This window comes from Epinephelus fuscoguttatus, linkage group LG2 (assembly GCF_011397635.1).
Source record: "Epinephelus fuscoguttatus linkage group LG2, E.fuscoguttatus.final_Chr_v1".
Classification (NCBI taxonomy): Eukaryota; Metazoa; Chordata; class Actinopteri; order Perciformes; family Serranidae; genus Epinephelus; species Epinephelus fuscoguttatus.
The window spans coordinates 33,748,357-33,768,344 of NC_064753.1; the positions used below are offsets into that span (position 1 = coordinate 33,748,357).

General features: G+C 43.4%; 1 protein-coding gene across 1 annotated transcript in view; it reads right to left on the bottom strand.

Annotated features, from left to right (window-relative positions):
- Positions 1-52: 52 nt before the first annotated feature.
- Positions 53-19,988, bottom strand: part of LOC125899969 (protein TANC1-like) — a 42,607-nt gene continuing 22,671 nt past the window's right edge. The window contains exons 11-29 of the mRNA XM_049594680.1: positions 17,962-18,193; positions 16,929-17,095; positions 14,136-14,444; positions 11,194-11,394; positions 10,868-10,971; positions 9,532-9,640; positions 8,998-9,120; positions 8,132-8,368; positions 7,003-7,212; positions 6,719-6,800; positions 5,193-5,326; positions 4,981-5,104; positions 4,652-4,827; positions 4,014-4,146; positions 3,561-3,590; positions 3,385-3,476; positions 3,108-3,254; positions 2,000-2,100; positions 53-1,838 (exon numbers count right to left, since the gene is read on the bottom strand). Coding sequence (XP_049450637.1) covers positions 491-1,838; positions 2,000-2,100; positions 3,108-3,254; positions 3,385-3,476; positions 3,561-3,590; positions 4,014-4,146; positions 4,652-4,827; positions 4,981-5,104; positions 5,193-5,326; positions 6,719-6,800; positions 7,003-7,212; positions 8,132-8,368; positions 8,998-9,120; positions 9,532-9,640; positions 10,868-10,971; positions 11,194-11,394; positions 14,136-14,444; positions 16,929-17,095; positions 17,962-18,193 — 4,059 coding nt within the window. The 3' untranslated portion in view covers positions 53-490. The remainder of the gene's footprint in view (positions 1,839-1,999; positions 2,101-3,107; positions 3,255-3,384; positions 3,477-3,560; positions 3,591-4,013; positions 4,147-4,651; positions 4,828-4,980; positions 5,105-5,192; positions 5,327-6,718; positions 6,801-7,002; positions 7,213-8,131; positions 8,369-8,997; positions 9,121-9,531; positions 9,641-10,867; positions 10,972-11,193; positions 11,395-14,135; positions 14,445-16,928; positions 17,096-17,961; positions 18,194-19,988) is intronic.

Genomic DNA, 19,988 nt, shown 5'->3' on the forward strand with positions numbered 1-19,988 from the left:
TCAAGCACACAAAGTAATTTCGTTTGAAGCCTGTAATGCTGACAGATAACCACTTACAGGGAAATATATAATCTGCAAATATAGTGTACACCGTACAAATATAAATGTTTTTTAAAAGACACTTGACAATAGAAATGGTCATATCCTGCAACTAATAGCATGAGGTTTTTTTTATATTCGTGCACAAAGCTTTCTCTGACTTCTATATTTGTTATAATAAATTAAAAGTTGAGACAATATACTACTTTTTTTTCAAATCCCTACTTAAGGTATGTCTGGTTTTCTTGAATACACTAGTGTAGCTGTAGACATGTAAGCAAAAGCGTAATAGCCTGAGTTGAACACTGGTTCTAGATTGTAAATGCAGTGCAGCAGCATTATTCTACAAAACAGGCTCAGGGAAGGGAGCTGCTCTCAAACCAGCCTCCCTTGCTACCTTATGTGGAACATAAGTTTGTTAAAACCAGCCTGTATCTGTGCTTCGATGTATTCAGACGTTGGACTCTATAAATGAGCGCTTGGGTTTGATGGGAGCCATGTGCAGAGCCGGGTTGTCTCTGGTGAGGCTCGCCTGTCTGTGTCTTCCTTCAGGGAAGCGTAGCTGCGAGGACGTGGTGCCTCTTGCCTCTCGCTGTTGGATCCGCTCCCCAAATTCCCGGCTCTGCTGCTCCTGGAATGAAGCTCGTTTGAACTCATTGTTCAACCCTTGAAGCTCCATTACTGACATACTGAAACTCTCCGCCCCTCCTCCCTGCCCCTGTCGGCTCAGGCCAGAGGTTTGCTGACCCTGGACTCGCACTGATTTGTCCATTACTCCCATGAAGGGCCGAGGCTTAAGCTCTGGCTTTGTCTTGAAGCTGCCGCTGCTCTTGATGGGGCAGGGAGCTTCTGGCACCTGCTGCCTGCCGCCATCCGACAGATTCCCACTGGAGGCCTGACTGGAGCTGGAGCCTCTTGATCCTGCAGTTCCTCCTCCTCCTCCACCACCATCTCTTCTAACGTCCATACTAGACCCCAGAGCAAGAGCCAGGCCATCCAGAGCCACAGAGTGGGTGGAGAGTCTGTCAGAGCCCCTGGAGAAGCTGGAGGAGCGGGGTTGGTACATCTGGAGAGGCCCAGGTGGGGAGGAGCTGTTGGGGGACATGGGGTGATAGAGCTCAGTGGGGCTGTGTCCAGAGTGTTCATTGGCTAATCCATGGGCGATGTCAATCCCCAGCACCGGAGCAGGCCTCAGTGAAGTGGACATGTGTCTTCCTGGTAGAGGGCTCGAGGGGCCACACAGAGAGAGAGGCCTGCCCCCAACTCTGCCTGACTGGAGGGAGTGGCAGTGGTGATGAGTCCTGCTGAGTCCCTGGTTCTGGCTCTGCCTGTTGGGAACAGGAACAGGAACAGGCTCGGGCAAGTCCACAAACAGTGGGTTCTGTATGTATTCCTCTTGAGGGAAATTTGGCGACTGATCTCCTAAATTGAAGGCCGCACTTCCAGGGAGAGTCCTGTTCGGAGCGTACGGATTCAGAGGCCAAAACTCAGGGCTTTTCCCACACTGCAGGCTCGCCTCCTCACCTTCCTCTTTCTCTTCATCCTTGTCTGCGTCAGTCTGCTCTGCAGGGACTTGCCTCTCTAGACTTCCCTGTGAATAGACGTCTGCCTCTTCCTCTGTGGCTTGATGGTGGTGGGTGTGAGGGTCCCTGTTGTAACCCTGTGCTGTGTTGTTGCTCGATGCCTTCTGATGATGTTTGCATTCCTCCTCTACCCGTACCAGCAGGCGACGGATCTCCCGGTTAGACGGGGAGAGTCGTGCTGCTTCGTGGAGGTCTGCCAGCGCTGCAGCAAACTGCCTGGGGAGGACAGAGAGAATGAACAAAGGAACTTTAAAAATACTTAATTTACAGAGCCACAGAGACGTAGCTTCCCAGTGAATTGCTGATTCTCGCAAGAATGAGTTTCCATTGAACAAAATGATACTGCTCTGAAATAATACACTTCATATTTAATATACCTGCTACTCCTTTTTGCGCGTGCTCTGGCATAATATGCTTCATAAGACCTTGGTTTGATTTCCAGGGCTTTTGTTGCAAACTCCTCAGCTATGCCAAAATCCTGCATTTTCAGAGAGAAAGTGCGTTTAGTATTTGATTTAAACATTAGATGCTGCACAGTAACAAACAAACCCGCTGTATGATCAGCTGTGTGTTTAAGGGACTAGACTGCAAAGTGTTTGTTTTGCACAAATAATCAGACGCCATTCCAATAAAAGTAGTGTTTGTGTTTGCATCTTCATTATATGGATGTGAAGATCGAAGCCGGTTTAATGAAACAGAAGTCACGTCGCAATCATTTTTATTGACTGGGAACAGAGTGAGGGAGGCAGAGAAACAGACAGAGAGCTGCTTGTTGTTTTCTGCTCTCATCATCACTCTCTCAGGTGAATATTTAATGACACGAACACATTGTGATTCTGTCCTTGAGAGTGAGATCAAAATGGCAGCCTTGAATGTGAGATTGTGAACATTGCTGTTGAATGTTTAATGACGGTATCATGTAGTCTCTCTGCCGGCCCTTACTGCCTCCATTCGGATATAATATGTGGATTTAGCCGGCCCACTCGCACTTCCACTGTAAATAACCCCCTGTTGAGACACAGAGAAAGAGACTGCGCTCGGTCTGCCAGGGAGAGTGACCTTATCACATCACATTATCTGCTCCATTATTCATCGGCCACAGTGACCCTAAGGATGGCATTTTTACACAGTCTGTTAGGACGTCTGTCATCACCAGGGTGGGTTCCAAACCTGGCTGCGGGCCACGCACATCTATCTCAACACTAACAGCACGCAGTTATTCATTATGTCACCACCTGCTTCCAGGTCTTACACGTACATTCTGTTTACCGGGGAGACTTGAAATTAGATCTGAAAAGCAGAGATATTTTTACAGTGAGCTATACCAGTGCTGACATTATCTTTTTATGTTGATACGGATAAATTATATATCTTCGGGAACCATCTACTTTGCCTTGCCAGCCCTCCTGCCATTCCCCTCAGTGTCTAATAAACCTGCCGATGTTAAATAGTGCATGAGCAGTTTGTTGCTGCTGTGGGCCTTACGTTGGTTTTCCTGCGGCAGCGGGAGAGGTTTAGATAGAGGGAGACCCGCAGTTCTTTGAGCCCTTTCAGCTCCTCTCCTTGCCCCTCGCGAGGCAGCTTCCTCAGGGCATACTGATAACGCTGGCCTGCCTCCTTCATGCGTCCCTTCTGAGAAACACACAGGAAGAGGGGAAGAATATTTCTGACAACTAATCCACTAAACACCTCATTTGAAGTCTATCCCAGTAAAAGGCTGCAAGGTTTGCCACATCTTCACAACACTTACACCACCACATACCTTGTAAAGCATGTTCCCCTCCTCCATCAGCTTCTGCAGCAGGATGAGGAGAATGTCTGGTTTGGAGGAAGCCATAGCCCACGTAGCGTGACCTGATAGAGGGGTACAAATATTTATCTTTCTATTATGCGTCTCGCCTTGTCTCTTTCACTTTGTGTCTTACATAAATCATGTACCTGATCGATCATGTGGAGCCGTTCTGTAGCCTTTTGGTTGATGAGAGCGACCGAGGGTGGGGGAAAGAGGGAGAGGTGAAGAGGGAGTTAGAGACGTGGATGTAAAACTGCAGGTGCTGCAGAATACAGAGTAACAATGTGCTGCATTGAAATATAAAGTGATATAAATGCAGAGCATGCAGGTGCAAATATATAGCTCATAATACAAATCTATCTAAGTGAGTCTTCATTGATTCAAGTCAGATACAAATATGAATACACTCTGAGTAGCTCTGAGTTTAGCTTGAGAGGTGTTCAACTTTATGCTCATTTTAAATGCTGTGCTGCAGATATAGGAGCTGTTTAACTGTGTCGTATAAAATTAAATGGTTTTTGGAACATTTTCTTTTGACTATGAATTTCCTAGAGGTGAGATCTACTTCAAGGCTGCTATGGTAAGCTTGGCGTTTATACCCATCTTGGATCCTTTCTTAAGGACCGAGGCCACCAGGGCCGGGTTCTGGCAGCCAACTGTCCTGTCTGAACCCCTGGTACTGCTGTTGTCGGGTCTCTCCAGCACCGCTCCATGTTCCACCAGGCAATGCACCTGGTCGTGCATAGAATAATATCATTATATATTCATATTTAAATGCAAGATTCAAGCAATAAAAAGGTTGTTGATATCTCAGTGATTTGGTCGATTACAAACAGTATGCCTCCCTGCATTAGCAGACATTAGCAGCAAAACTGTCTGCCCCTTTATGTCCTGATGATTTTGGAAAATATTTAATTATCAGATGGTTTTGATTACTCTCCTGCTGATCAATAGATGACAGGAATAGGAGTCAAAATGCTCAGATTTAATTTTTTTTTTTACTCCACATGAGCTATGATTGCAAATTGACATCCTGTGTTGCAGAGGAAATTATTATGATCATTATTTTCATAATTATGATTTATTTAATTTGTCAAAAATAGCCGTGTGGTACAAGTACACATTTACCAAGGACTATAAACCACATCCCAACTGCAGAGGAAAAAAGAAAACTCAAAGTTTTTAAAGTATTTCCATTAACAACATGATGTCATTCAAACAACAGCATGAAACCCACTGTGTCTGCGTCCCCGTTAAGGGCAGCAAGGTCAAGAGGAGTCCGTCCCTGTCTGTCTGGGTGGTTCAGGTCTGCGCCCGCCTCTGCCAGAAGCTGCACCGCACCTTTCTGTCCCTTCAGACAGGCCCAGCTTACTGCAGTCAGCCCCTCCTGATCAACCGAGGACAGAGAGGCACCTGGGACCACAAAGAATAAATAAAAGAATAGAAAAAGAATAAATCGGCTCCCAGTCAAAACCTCCTGTACAATGAACACTGAAGGAATCCTAACCAGGAGTTTGCGCTGTTGGTACAGGGCACACATATTATTTGGAAGGTGGGGACTCTCACCCTTTGACAGCAGGAGTTCAACAGTGCTCAGGTGGCCCTCAGAGGCAGCCAGCATCAGTGCAGTGCGGCCCAGCTTCTCATTGACGTTGATATCTGCGTTATGCTTCAGCAGCAACTCTGCAACCTGGAGAAAGGAGGAAAATTATCATAACGGAAACAAATAACTGGTTGCATGTAGTACATCCTGTTCCAGGCACCAGATCCTTCCCCACCTGTGTGTGTCCATGTTTAGCGGCACTAAGCAGCGGGACCATCCCCCTGCGGTTGGCTATCTCCAGCTCTGCCCCCCTTTCCAAGAGGAACGCACACACCTCCAGCCTCCCTCTTCCTGCTGCCGCGCTCAGCACTGACAGACAGAGGGGTCGGCACAGAGATGAGACGACGAGGCGGAGAAAAATATGTAATTGACACATTTAGGAGAGAGGTAGAAGCAGGAGTGAGAGACAGAGAGAAAAACAAGGTTGGTCATTTCCATAATCTATTTGATTCAAACACAGGTGTTGTATTTTCCGTTTTAAAACAAACCTAGACATCTGACAAGTGTTAAAGATCGACATTGCTCAAAGACAGCTGCGCTTTCTCTCTTCCTCCTCTTCAACAACAAAACCAAACAAAGGATCCAACCAGAATTCTACACACACATCCTCCTTAAACAGCCAGTGCTACTTTGACAAACAATGGGCAATTTTTTGTGAGTCCTTCAGCTAACTGAGCAGCTGAGGATAGAGGCAAGGTATTGATGCCATTTCCTAACCTCCAAGTATCCTTGATGAATGACATCATGTTTCATGTGACCTCATGCTTCAGTGAGCAAATCGATAGTATATTACCGCCTTCAAAGAGAAGTATCGTCATATATGAGACAAAGAAAAAACCTAAACTGTCTTGTGGTCTTTGAGGTGACTTTGTGCAGCTGCACAAAGTAGTAACAAGGTTAGTGAGGCTTTAAATGTGGGAACCAGCGAAAAACTGTATACTTATGCTTATTTTCAAAAGCTGTGATACACACACTAATGTCTTAGGTAATTATAATCCTCGAGGAAGTACAAATCTTTGGTTAAGTAATGAGACTTGTATCATTGACTGATCATTTTATCTGTGCAAATGGACGGTGATACTAACACTAAACAGAGACATTAAACAAGGCCTGAGCAGTGTACTGTACATGCAAAGGTGAATGTTTCACGGGGTATTTCATGCCCTCACTTTTTCTATCTCAGCACTGGAGGGGACTGTGTAATAGAATTACACTCTAATGGTGCTGCAGGCAGAGATACAGGCTTCATCCGACATGCTTTCAGGAAATGAACCTAACAGAATTCTGCAGGCTGCACTATCACATCTGTGATAGAGGTAAAAGTATCACAATTGAATAATAGTGGCTTTTTAGATGCTACAAATGTGGCTGGATGAGATGTTCTGTGTGATAAATGTGATGCCAAAAACAAACAAAAAATATATATATATTTACAATCCAATCAACTATTTGACATTAACCAGAGCATCCTGAAATCATAACATTGAAACCAGTAAGTGGGTACTCCTGAGCTCCTGCAGCTCCATTCAAAGAGCTCACTGTGCATTTGTATACAGGTAAATTAGCTGTTAAATATTCATTCATTGCACTGAATGGCAGTGTGCCTAAAATGCACCTCTAAACCCCTTGAGCATAGATTCACACTGATGGACAGAAAGAGGTGAGAAAGCTAAATTTATCTGACTGATAGGAGAAATGCACCCGTTTCTCCCCAGAGAGAGTCGTGAGCGTCCATCTGCACTGCCAGCTGTTCATCTTTCAAGTCCAGCAAGCTCTTCACCACCTGCAGGAAAACACAATTTTACAGTCCTCTGCATTGCTCACTCGCTGTGCAGAAAGAAAACCAAAGCACTCACAGACCTTGACCACAGCAAAGCGCATCTAATAAATCCTCTATGTCCAGCAAGGACAGGCACCGTGCTCTACATAACAAAAATGAATTTCGGCAGAGTGTTTTGTCACAAGGACCTTGAACTGCTACGTACCTGTGTGTGTCCCACACTCGCTGCAGCTGTAACCGCTTGCTGTGCTGCCTGTGTTTTCCCAGTTACAGTCTCGTTGCCGTGGTGCTGCTGTGGGTCAGTGGGGATCTCTGCTCCCCAATCCTGGCCCAGCAAGATGTTGATGATTTCTGCATGGCCCTTCAGCCCAGCATGCACCAGCGCACACTGGCCACTCTTATCAACGTGGCCCACCTGGCATAAAGGGGTACACAGAAGGACTTACAACACTGGTGCTATTACACTGTGCCCGTAATACGCTGGCCTAGATCAGGCCTGTTTATGTCATCTGTCTCCCAGAATAGCTCCTGGAACTGAGGTGAATGTAAAAGCAGGGCTGGTCAGGATACCACTGGTGTAAAGGTACTGAGAGACAGAGGCTGCATATTTTTGCTTTTTTACTATCAGTACATTCTGCACCTGCCTTTACAGAGTACACTGTTGCATGGAGTATGCCTACAGTTAGAATATACTACTTCGTCTTGACATTGCACCTTGAACTTTTGACTTGATTGCAGTCTGTAGCCCAGAATTTGAAGTAAAAAGAAAGAGTATGTGATGTGGATTGCAGCACATCTTAACACTATCACTTAGTGTTACCATGGAGATACAACAAGATGCAATTCGCCAAGCTCGCCAGACATGGAGGTCAACCAGTAGTAACTGCATGGTATGTAGTTTTCATTTTTAAGTTATAACTGCATACACTGTAGATTGTTTGTGATTGATTGATTGATTATAGTCATTACAGCGTCTGTCAGCTGTCAGTGAGCTGTCATCTGTCTGCGGCCCAGTCGATGTGACGCATCTTCTGCTGTGCAGAGGACTGTGGGTCAGAATAGCCAGATAAGAAAACATGCTGGCTTGCATACTGCAAACAGTGACTGGATGCATTTGGACAACCTGGTGTTTTTTGGCATTTGCATCTTACAAACTATATATTGGGACCCACTAAATCTTTTCCTTGCATAGTAAATAGTTTGGTAGTATGGGTATTAGAACACACCATCATCTGTCACAGATTGAAATCTGATTCTTCCCTGGCAATTATGCTGGTAACGCCCTCCAAACCCACGTATGCCTCTCCTCCTCTTTGCACAGAAATGACACTGACCTTGGCCCCTTTCTTGCAGAGCAGGCTGACGATGTCAACGTGTCCTGCAGCGACGGCCAGACAGAGTGGCGTCATGCCGTTGTCTGTAGTTCCATCTACGGGAGCGCCCATTTCAAGCAGCAGACCTACCATTTCCACGTGTCCCAGGTGGGCGTGGACGGCCAGGATGGGTGCATGTCCTACCACCTCTGTACACCAGGTCACGCTAGCACCACCTAGCATCAACAGGCGACTTACCTGCAGGATGAAAAAAAAATAAATAAATAAATATTAAATACAGAGTCTCTATTTGCACCCAAGTGAAAATAGTCACACTGCAGCTATTCAGCTATTTACACCCATCCCTACAACATGTTATTATGGATCCTACTGCGTGCTGTGATTGGTTAGTACTTGTCACGTCAGTGTGTCAAAGTTGGAGGCTGTTAGGGTTAGGGCAAAGAGGGCTACTACTACCCAATTTTTGAAAGTCAGGTGACATAGTATAAAGAAGGAGACAGTCGACAGAGGAATGTTGGATGAATGTGTTAAGCACAGAACTATCACACATTCGACTGACTGGGATTCAAGACCTGTGTGAGTCAACATTAGCTTGTTATTTATAGACTTGGTTGACTTATTATTTTCAGTTTTACGGGTGTATAATGTTGCTAAATGAACACTGTGTACATGGATTAAAGCAGAGTAGCTGCGTTCGTGTTCACGTCATAGTCAACGTTGCTAAGATGCCCTGGAGTATATACATGCGGGTGCTAAAAGCTTTGTTGGCTATGGACATCTGGGAGCTAATAGCATAGTATATGTCTGTATATAAGTTATATTTGGTTGCATGAGTACTGTTTTGATGTGGAGCACACGCATGTCACCTTGATGTTAGGTGTATACAGGTTCCTCAGGGAGGCCAGCGCAGCGGACAGACTGTCTGTGCTGCAGTTCACCCACATTGCCTGAAGAACGCTGGAGGACACACCAGTCTTCTTACTCAAACCCTGTGAGTGTGTGTGAAAGAGACACAGACAGATAGGGAGAGAGACAGAGGAAGAGATTAAACTTGCTCAGATGAGATCTGTGGTGCAGAATCTGAATTGTGTCCCAGGAGTAAAGCAGTATCTACAGAGTGCAAGCCATGCATGCAAACAGTGCAATATCCAATGTACCATGGGTGTTTTATGGATCTGAGCAGTGCTAATGTGTGTGGGTGATGGCAGTGAACAGGGGTTCACTCTTATTTGTGTGTGTCTTGGTGTGTTTCTCTGCAACAATATATAGCAAAGTGCAGGTTCCTGTGTACATGTAGCCTTTGGGAATCGATGTGATTCAGAAAGGTTGAGCAGAACAATCAGTTCCGGTCAGAAACCTACATGAGTGAGTCATAAACATAGTTTCTCAGTTCCTGTTACCTTGAATATGTGAGCCTTGAGGATGTGGTGTCCCAGTTCCATAGTCTGCTGCCGGTTTAGCTTGCCCTCCTGTCTGGAGAACATGAAGGCCAGGAGAGCGTGGCCACTCCTGTAGGCACGTGCATAGTACTTTTTTTTTAATCAGAAATTGACTTAGTCATACTCTACCAATAAAAATGTCATTTTTTGACAAGAATTCACACACTTTTTTCTTGGTGTATTCACAGCTGAGTTACAGTGCAGACATCTTAAAAGGGAAACGTCTGTATTTTTCAGGCTGGACCCTATTTTCCCTATATGTTTTTGTGTCTTAGTGACTAATGGGAACAACAGTTTTAAAATACATTATAGTCCACCGCGGCAGCTGTAGCGTTACGTAACCCCACGGGCAATTCTGCAACATCAGTTTACATCCATTAAAAAGCTCTTTTGTTGTTGTGACTAAGTCTCGTTCTGAATTCTAGTCAGAGGTGACTGGAGTACAGGAAGTGTATCTTTGTGTAATCTCAACGATTTTCAATGTCATGTCTGAATATTTTGTTGATTTTGACAATGTGGAAACAAATATTTCAGAACGAGACTTCTACTTAAGCGAGACTTGGTTACACCATACACTGTATCTAATAACAGACGTAGCTACCCTGATGTCACCCATTTGTTTGCTTTCGTTTTGAAGCCTCGTGTTCGGCATTTAGGCTGTCATCAGAAGGTGGAGCTTTGGAGGAGTGAGGGGTGGATCTGACTCATATACTGTAGTGATGCCTCCTAGACAGCCTGTCATTCAAAGCGGCATTGTGACTTTAAGCCTTAATAACATTTAAGCGGGTGAATTTTATGAAAATTCAGCCTCCATACTGTTGTTCTGAATAAGGAAATTAGCTATTGAGACCAAAACTTTTATTTGTACCAGGCTGCAAACATGTTTATTTCTGCTGTAAAGTTGGGCACTTTAACATGGAGGTCTACAGGGATTGACTCACTTTTGGAGCCACCCTCAAGTGGCCATTCACAGAACTGCAGTCCTTGGCACATAAGCATTGGCAGACTGGATCAGCTGAAGGTAAGGAAAACATTTTTCTGTAGGGTCCTTTCTGTAATGTTTTCAGGCACTTATTATAATAATCTGAGCTAGTCAGTGGCAAAAACAAGCACTTTTAGTTGATGGAAATTGTAGCCTGTTTTGTTGTGTGGCTGCAATACTGGACCAAATTAAAAAAATGTTGTCTCCACTAGTCACTTAGACATAAAAACATGGGAAAATAGGGTCCAGGTTAAAAAATAACAAAGGTTCCCTTTAAAAATCTTTTGCTTTATGACATTTGACTTTTAGTCTCACCTTGGGTCACATAGAAAGTCAGTGCTCTCTCCATCTGCTCTCCAAACCAGCCACTCTCTAAAGGAGGGATGACACAGCATCCGTGTGCCATCTCTGCGTCTCACCTACAAACACAAAAAATACAGAAAATTTCTTAAAATATAAAGGAACAATTAATTGATGAGATATGTTGTCCCTTATTACCCATCCAAATACTGTAAGTCCTTTAGATAAAGGATGCCTCCAAATTCCTACATGTAAGGGAAAATTATGTACTTCATAGCAAAACAAACACAGAATCGTGCATCATTATGTCGCCCTCCACACAGTCATATCAAGAGTCTTACCATGAATCCAGCCAGGCTGTCTAATCTCAGCTGGAAGTCCTTCCACTCCAGCTCCCCCCTCACGCTGCCTGCATTCAGCGCCCTGAACATTTGTTCGTCAGTCAGTGGGTGCAAAGATGCCAGTGCCACATTTAGCACCGGAAGTACCCGTTCAAAGACCTCTTTATCCGGAAAGCTCACACGACACATCAGCAGGTACACCTAACAGATATCCAGAAGGTTAATGATGTTGTCAGGCTATATTGAATTTACATTTTTCCACGAGTTAGAAAGGTAAGAACAACTACTCAGCAAATGTTTGCGTGTGGGCGGTCGTGGTTGCACGGTGAATATATTATATTATCTGGACTAATGAGACCATCCGCTGCAAAACAGAGATAATACAAGCTAGGCAGCATATTAGCCTCCAAATTCCCACCATGATTTGAGTTGATAGGTCAATCTTGTAGCCTCAGGTATTGCGCAGCTTGGATCATTAGAGTATTGACAATTTTGCTGGAAGCTAGTGCAAAATCCTGAAGTTAAGCATGTCAATTACGGCAAAAACAACAATAAAAAAAGTAAAAAAAAGTCCTGTTTAAAATAATTAGTGTAAGCATTCCAGACGCTCCATCATAAGTCTGGTAAATTGGGATCATTTTGAGTTGACCTCTGAAACTAATTTAAATTTTTAATTCTACTAAATGAGCCATATTGTACTCCTACACAAGCTGTTGTATTTTACTGTAATGCCCACTACCTGGGCCTACGCATCTTTAGCACACCTTAATACACGCTGTTCCACACCCATTATCCAACCTTTAAATCATCACATCCTCAGGCCTTTGTGTGTATAACAACACTTGCTCATCTTCTGTCCTATTTTACATTGATGATTATGTAATATTAAAATGTGTCTGTCATTTACTTTGTCACTGTGGACTATTTTTGGCACTTTGTATAAAGTCTTTGATCCTGTCATTTTTATTTTTTTATTGTCTGAATAGCATGCGAGTACACATTTTGTTGTTATTTTGTGAACGACATGTCTGAACAATGGCTGCCGCCTGTGTACCCTGTGTGGGGATTTTATGGACATTGATTGCTTCAGCCTCAGGCGAGATGCCATTTCACGGCAGACAGCTCACCGGGATGACTGACAAGTGTTAAGCGTTAGACTGTGAACTTGACCAGATGAGGAGAAGCAGGAGGAAGGTGGGTCCAAAAATACACTCAAGGTAAAATGTGTCTTTTAGCGTTAGAGGATTCAACAGCATAGTTTACATAGTTAGTGATCACCTCATGCAGCACACATTACTCCATGTTAACTATTTTGACCATTATGCTTAACAAACAATTTGAACTGTTAATTATCAACTTTAAAGCAGGCTGTTCCCATGCACTGTTCATACGTATACCTACAAAAAGTAATGCATCATAATTCGTATAAAACCCATGTAACCATGAAATCGTAATTCATACATAACCCAAGCAATCGGGAAGGCTGCACTCACGTGACTAATGCGGTGACCGGAATAAAGGAATATGTAACATAAAGAGCGAAAGCAGGTTGGGATTGTGGACAAACACAGGACTCTCCCCGAAGAGAAAGGTGTTTGTGTCCTGTGTGAAATCCAGTGAACTTCAAGTTACTTTAAGGTACGTTATCACTATGTTTCTTTTCCTAAACCGAACCTATGCAACTTTATGTTTAACACGTAATATGACAACGGCATTCGTGCAGCACTAATTCAGAAGTTATTATACGAACAGTTGTGTAAGAATGTTGCTTTAAAGATATACTTTGCAGGATTTTTTTTTAAAAAACAATGTATAGACTCATACAGAAGCAATCCCTGCCAATCATCACTTGTGACCCACTAGAAATGTGTGGCGGTGTTTTTATTTGCAAAGATTCTGCCCTCTGCCTACACTTTCTTAATTTTTGTGTAATTTGCTGTGTTCAGGATGTGTCTGGGAACAGCCTGCACATGAGGTTGGGACTTTATAAAAAGGTAGTGATCAGATGCCAGACCGTATACAGCATACATCCAAAGAGAAACTCCGAAAATCAGACATAAACAGACATAGTGCTGAAAAAATGCAAATACACGGACAGAGCTCATTCCAAAATGAGAGTGAATCTGCAGCTTCCTTTTTATTTTTTTTTTGCGCTGGTGAGCACTGGCTGTTTGCCTGTTTTCTGTTGAGAAGGTGAATGCTGGCAGTAGACTTATTTTGTTACAAAGTTGTATAATATCCTAGAGTTGGTTTGTGTTCTCACGGCAGCATTTACAAGCGGACCAGATAAAATGTCTGTGCGAGAAAGCTGCTCTTGAGAATTTCCATGCGGGAAAAATCCAGGAAGTGAACAAAACGTTGAGAAGAGTACACCTGCAAGATAAATGCAGCACTTTCTAATTTCACAATGGAGGGACAACTACGCAGGTTGATTTTTGTGCCATACAGTTTGAAACCAACGCGCGGCTCCAACTACAGAATGATGTTTTTATGCACTGGATGTGCCGAATGCACATATTAAGGCAGTACAGGAGGAGGCACACATTAAAAATCCTCTGAACCCAAACAATACATTTGAGTTGGTTCGGATCGAGGTCAGAACACGTTTCACCACAAACGAACCGCACCAGAATGTGTTTGTAACCAGACTGAGACCACCTCATCTCATCGAAGGTCTCGGACATTGTTTTGGTGCACACCTGAGTGCGATTGCTGTGTTCACACCAGCCCAAACAAACTGCACTGAGGGGCAAACGAACTTAAGTTTGATTGAACCGAACCAAACAGGGCAGGTGTGGAAGCAGCCTTAGACTATTTTAATGATTTAGCCATAATGCTAACTATATGAACTGTTTATTCTTTACTTTTAGTTATCTATCCTGAGTACCTCTTGGGTACAAATACCCCTTGCTTGTTGGGAATCAACGCTCTGCACGTCTCACCTCTGAAAGAGACACAGGCACCACCAGGTAGTTTCCACCTTTCAGAGCCAGGTGTCCCTTGTGGAACAGATCCAGGGTCAGCTGAAGGTAGAGGATGGAGCCGTGGCTCCGCGTTGACAGGTGGCTGCTGAACTTGCTGAGAAGCAGCTGATCAGGGGCCGAGCCTGTTGGTGTGGTGACGTTTGCAGCAACCTGGGAACTGTTGCTGACCCGGTGATGGATGTAGTCGCTCAGGTCAGCTCCCAGATCGCTGCTGTCTGGCAGGATGTCCAGAGAGATGCCAGAGAAGGGAAGGAGGGTAGTGATTTCCTGCAGGAGAGAAGAAAACAGATACATTATGGGTGCTTGTTGGTAAAAACAGAAACCACACACACAAGCACAGTCACCTCGGTATTTAAAGAATAGTAGGTAGCATGTCTTTGGCGCATTAGCTAAGGACAAATTAAAAGCACTGAAATCAGGACCCATTACTCAGATGCCGTTGCCTCTGACTCACGCAGAGCCATGGGATACAGTACAGTAAATAGTGTGACAATGACTCAAGCTCCAACATTGCTCACAGGCATCTCTCAGAGTCACATTTCATCTCCTCTCTTGCCATCCTCAACTGCTTAACACCGGCCAAAACCAGCTATGACTGATTTAAAAAAAAAAAAAAACTCAGTACCTCATTAACAAAGAAAGACATTTTGGTTCAATGACAAGTAATTGACTTGTGGTCACGGATTCTGCTCCACTTAACCCTTTCTAAATTGTTTGTGAAACATCCAGGTTGTTATACAAGAGTTCTTGTGAAATGGCTGGTAAAAAAGGGAAAGAGTGAGTGATGATCCAATCAGGAATGGGGGATAATGGGAGGCTGGGATAATAGCTGTACTCTTCATCTTTAAATTTCAGTATGTAACACTTGCTGGCTTCAAATGTATCATGAAGAAAATGACCCTAAATGTGTTTTGTGTATTCCCAATCACTAATCAAATTATGTAACAGGCTGGCTGGCTGTCAAACTCCAGACTCCCAGCAGACTCCCAGTAGCATTACCATCCTTTCAGGGCGTAATCCATGCAGCATTTGGAGGCTTGGCTTTGGCGTTGGACAGATGCGCCCGCTGTTTGGTGGGATTACCAACCGGATTGAGAAAATACATCAGACCAGAGAGAGCGACAGTGCCAAAACCCAGTGTCTATACTATGGCAGTAAAAGCACATCACTGAGCTACACAGTGTGTTCAGTGAGCTAAGACAAAAGTAGCAGGTACTGGGATGTAATTTGGATAACGTGAGGCAAGGTTAAAGTTAAAGGGTTAGTTCGCCTAATATTCAAGATCCTATTTTCTTAGGTCACTGTCCTCCAGTTGTATCCAGCCATCTACAGTATATCATTCTATTTGCTCATGTTTTGAAATGTCTGTGTGCATCCCATAAATTGAGCAGCTCTGTTAGGTGCTGAAAGGGGGAAAAAAAGAAAAGGAGCTTTTACAGGCCACAGTCTACATCTCCATATAACAGAGATTATTGCAATTTAATCTGTGGCATTTAAAAATAATTCAAATTCAAAAGCAATTACTATTTCCACATACAGCATCCCTGTTACTCCTAATGACCCACAGGCCTTTCAACAGTAGCCTGCACATTTGGTCTGGAAATACACATCCATTTATCCATCTAAATGTAATATCTATTACCCACTTATTCTTATTAGGGTGGCGGGCTGCTGGAGGCTATCAAAGGTAATATTGGCTGAGGAGTGGGGATCACACATGTATATATTAAAAAACTAAAAATATGGTGCTGCCAGTCAGCCAGGCTGTCAATTCGCCACAGTGACCAACTGCAGTACAACATGAAACTACAAGTATCCCCTTGCAGTTTCTGGCCTCTGCCAACTAGTTAAATTACAGTTAAAATCCACGTCTGTCCAGACTCATATGTAGCCATGACAATAGACAGTGCTTTAAATATGGATCTTGCTGCAGAAAGCTATAAATTCTAAAACAAGGAATGCGTTACACATCTTCAACTGAGCAGCACAGATAATCAATGCAATCACCATAGTTTCAAGATGGGCACCCAAGACTAGGCTGAGTTGCTGTGCCTTTTTGTTGGCAGTGGAGGTAGTAACAACGCCAAATTGTGTAAAAGGCATAGCCAGCAGGATGGAACCATGGACAGGGAAAAGTGTTATGTTTTGACAACAGCTGGGAGATTTACAAAGTAGCAGTTAGCAGCTAACTCAAAGAAGAAGAACAGCTGCTGAAAATGTCCGCAAATTGGGGAGACAATAAGGTCCGGAAGCTCCTTACCCTCAGAGCACAGGACAAGATCTGCTGCCATGGAGCAGGGACGGTAAATGATTGTGATTGCCATGTTAATGGTTATTTAATTTTAAAGCGCTGCTGACGCATGCCATCTCAAATCACACACCGCAGCAGCATGATGCCACTTTTGTTTGGCTCTGTGTAAAAATGTAAAAGCGGCATAAAGAAAGGACTTCGTAGCGGCCCTGTAGCGCAATATCTGTGTAAAAAAAAAAGGCTACAGATAGACAACCATTCAGCAATTAACCTAACCTGCATGTTTTGTGTTTTTTATTTTTTGTGTGATGAAACCAGGGCACTAGGAGGAGTAGTTGTATCTCAATGATGTTAGGACAACAAACAAAGGAGGCTAGATGCGTAGCTAGATACCACTAGAGATATGTGAGATAATATTTGGGAGGACCAACCCTTTGAGAGAGCTGTGGTTTAGAGATCTTAGTAGTAGTAATAATAATAATAATAATAATCTCACTCACCACCAGGCCTGTCCTGACTGTGACCACCAACTTCAGCCAGAGTGGAAATTTGGAGATTATTTTGGTAATGAAAGTGGCAATGGTGTCCCCATAGTCTGGTTTATGGAATTCTGCCTCATTAAGACTGTCCACCAATATGATGTAATCCTCTTCAGGTAGCCTGCGCTCTGATTACACATGAAAAAAAATATAGAGGAAAAAGAGAGTGAAGCACATTGAAAGAGCAGATATCTTAAATTAGCCTTGCAAAGAGCACATAAAAAGGAAACAAAGACAGATGGTATGATAGTTTAATCCGAAGCCTTTCATGGCTAAAAATGGGTGCATCTGTGTTTTCCAGCACAGGATATGTTGAGAAAAGCACCAACTGCTGATATTGATTATATTCTACTGAAAGGGGCCAGAGGCCATTGTTGTTTATTAGTTCCAAACAGGACATATCCATCATGTTTCACATAATCTAAGCTGTCAATGCATCCCCACAAGCCTGTGAGGACTCATACACTCAGGCACAAGGGCTCTCCATTTTTTTCTAACCTGCTTAATAGTGATGGAGTAGACTAAACACTCCTCTGCTCAGGCTGTGGAGGGCCAGGCCACAATAACACATCAATCTAGCTGACTGACTGTATCATGTGAAAGTGAGCTGGCTAATACGCCCGTAACGTTCACAGCCTCTCCAGAGTGTTTTGTGACCTTGACATCCAGTGAGATGCTGATGATTCACCAGGGCAAAAATAACACTCATCATTTCCCTATGTAAAATGACCTAACATCTGTTTCACACTCTACACTGCTTCAAATCATTGACCTTAACTAGGGAAAATAATCTATGGGCCCATCATGGAGTCATTAATAGGCTATTTCACACAGGAGATGGCTCCCTAATTGCATGGTGAGGGAAGCAGACAGTTTTCCACCTAAAAACTGATAATATTTTAAAATTTTAAAAGGTCTTTAAACTTGAATATCACATTTGTCTTAAAGTCAATGTGTGTGTAAGTGGTGAATGTGTGTGTGCAAATTTTGTTACCCTTGCGCAGGTGAGCCATGGGCTCCAGGATGCCCTTTCGGAAGGCAGCGATGGGGTCTTGAACGCAGGATCGCAAACTGAGTGTGTTTTGTAGGTGAGGCTCTTGTACCAGCAGCTCCCTGTACGGGGTGAGCTGTGGCGCTCTGGCCAACAGGGCGGCGACACTGTGCACAAACTCTGGCACCAGGCAGGTGTAGGTGTTGTCAGCCTGGCAGAAATGGTAGGCCACCACCTGACAGAAGAAAAGGCAGGTAAAAAAAAATGTAGAGGGTACAAAAGAAGTGGATGTATCATGTAGCCACCATGACTCACCCATTTATTCGTAGACTACCATTTTAAAGCCTTGATTTGACATTTATCCATCACAAGATAGCCACGTCCTGAGGCATACTCGGCTTCATCGAGGCCTATATATTACTCTAAATGTAGTCTCATGTAGCCAGCCCTCCACGGCGCTGCCAGCACCTTTTATCATTCTGGTATATGGGAAACAAACACCACAGGATTTTTTATCTTTCTTTAAACCAATCACAATCGCCTGAGGCAGCGCTGAGTCCAGGATGCAGTGACGGTGCCCTGGCAAAACAGTAGCACGCACGTAGCAGAAGGGCAGGAGTACGCTGGCTCAAATAGGCGGTCAGTGTCAGGCTTACACCCACAGTCTACACCCGATGAGTCAGAATACGCTAAACTGGACCATAATTTACAAAATGAATATCATGCTGTATTAAAGAAGACTTGAAACTTAGTACACTCAGGAATATGTTTACTGAGGTAATGAATCAAGTGAGAAGTAGGGTCATTTTCCCATAGACTTCTATACAATTGGACTTCTTTTTGCAACCAGTGGCATTGCCTACTGCTGGCTATATGAAAGAATGCAGGTTTAAGGCACTTCCACATTGGCTTCACTTTTCAGACTGGGAGATAACCCCTTGTGAAAACTGAAAATGCAAAGCTGCTATTTGTATCTGTTTCTATCACAAAAATATCTGTGTTTGCAGTGAGACTGTTAATGGTCAGGGTGGAAATACATCAGGGGGTTTTAACTCTGGGAAATTACAAGTCAGAATTGCATTCGGCCATAATCCATGATTTTTCTTTAAAACCTGGAGGTGGTGTATTTAATTGGTAGAACCCCACATTAATGTGAGGTTGGTCTGAAGTGAGAAAAAAAAGAAAGCAATTGAGAAAAACCTGAAAAGCTCTCTTGGCCATTTTGCATGCACCTTTTTGAGCCTTCAGTCATTTTTCGTCCACTGTCAAGTCACGTACTGTGCCATGCATTTTCCCCTTGAGGCAAATTTGTATGTATGTATGTGATATTGGGCTATATAAATAAAACTGCCTCAACATCACACCATGGAGGCAGGTATACACCTTGCAGAACATCTGAATATTGACTTTAAAACTACTAAGACCCCTATTTTTATCCTACAGCCTATTTGTTTACAATTGAGCAAATCTGAATCATGAGAAGTGATGCTGCTTTGGCTCCAGCGGCTCCAGCGGCTCCTGTTCACACCATACAGACAATAACCACCTAAATTACTTTAATACTGGAGAAAAAATATTCCTGCACAAATTCAGATGCCGTTTGTTAAGGGCACATTTTCTGTTCATATCCCAAGAAAAAAAGGAGAAAAACAATATCACGACCAGTATCGCTGGATATAAAAACAATAAGGGGTAACAATAAAATCACACCAAGAAATAAACACAGAAATCATATTTGCGGAAATCTTATAGAAGTAGCTGAGTCATAACATCGTCTCATGGAACTCAACAAGGAGAGCTTCATTCAACAGATTACTGCAGTGTATCGATATAACACATTCAGTAAAAAGTTGGCTTGTTTAGGCGGTGAGCTGCATTGTAAACAAGTCTGAAAAATGAAACATATCACTACTAATAAAGATGATTTTTGCAATAAAGGAGCCAAACTGAACCAGAGCATAACATACAAAACACTGAGATAAACGGCAACTGTCTTTGTGGGAGTTTAATAGTAGTAATCTGTAAATGTA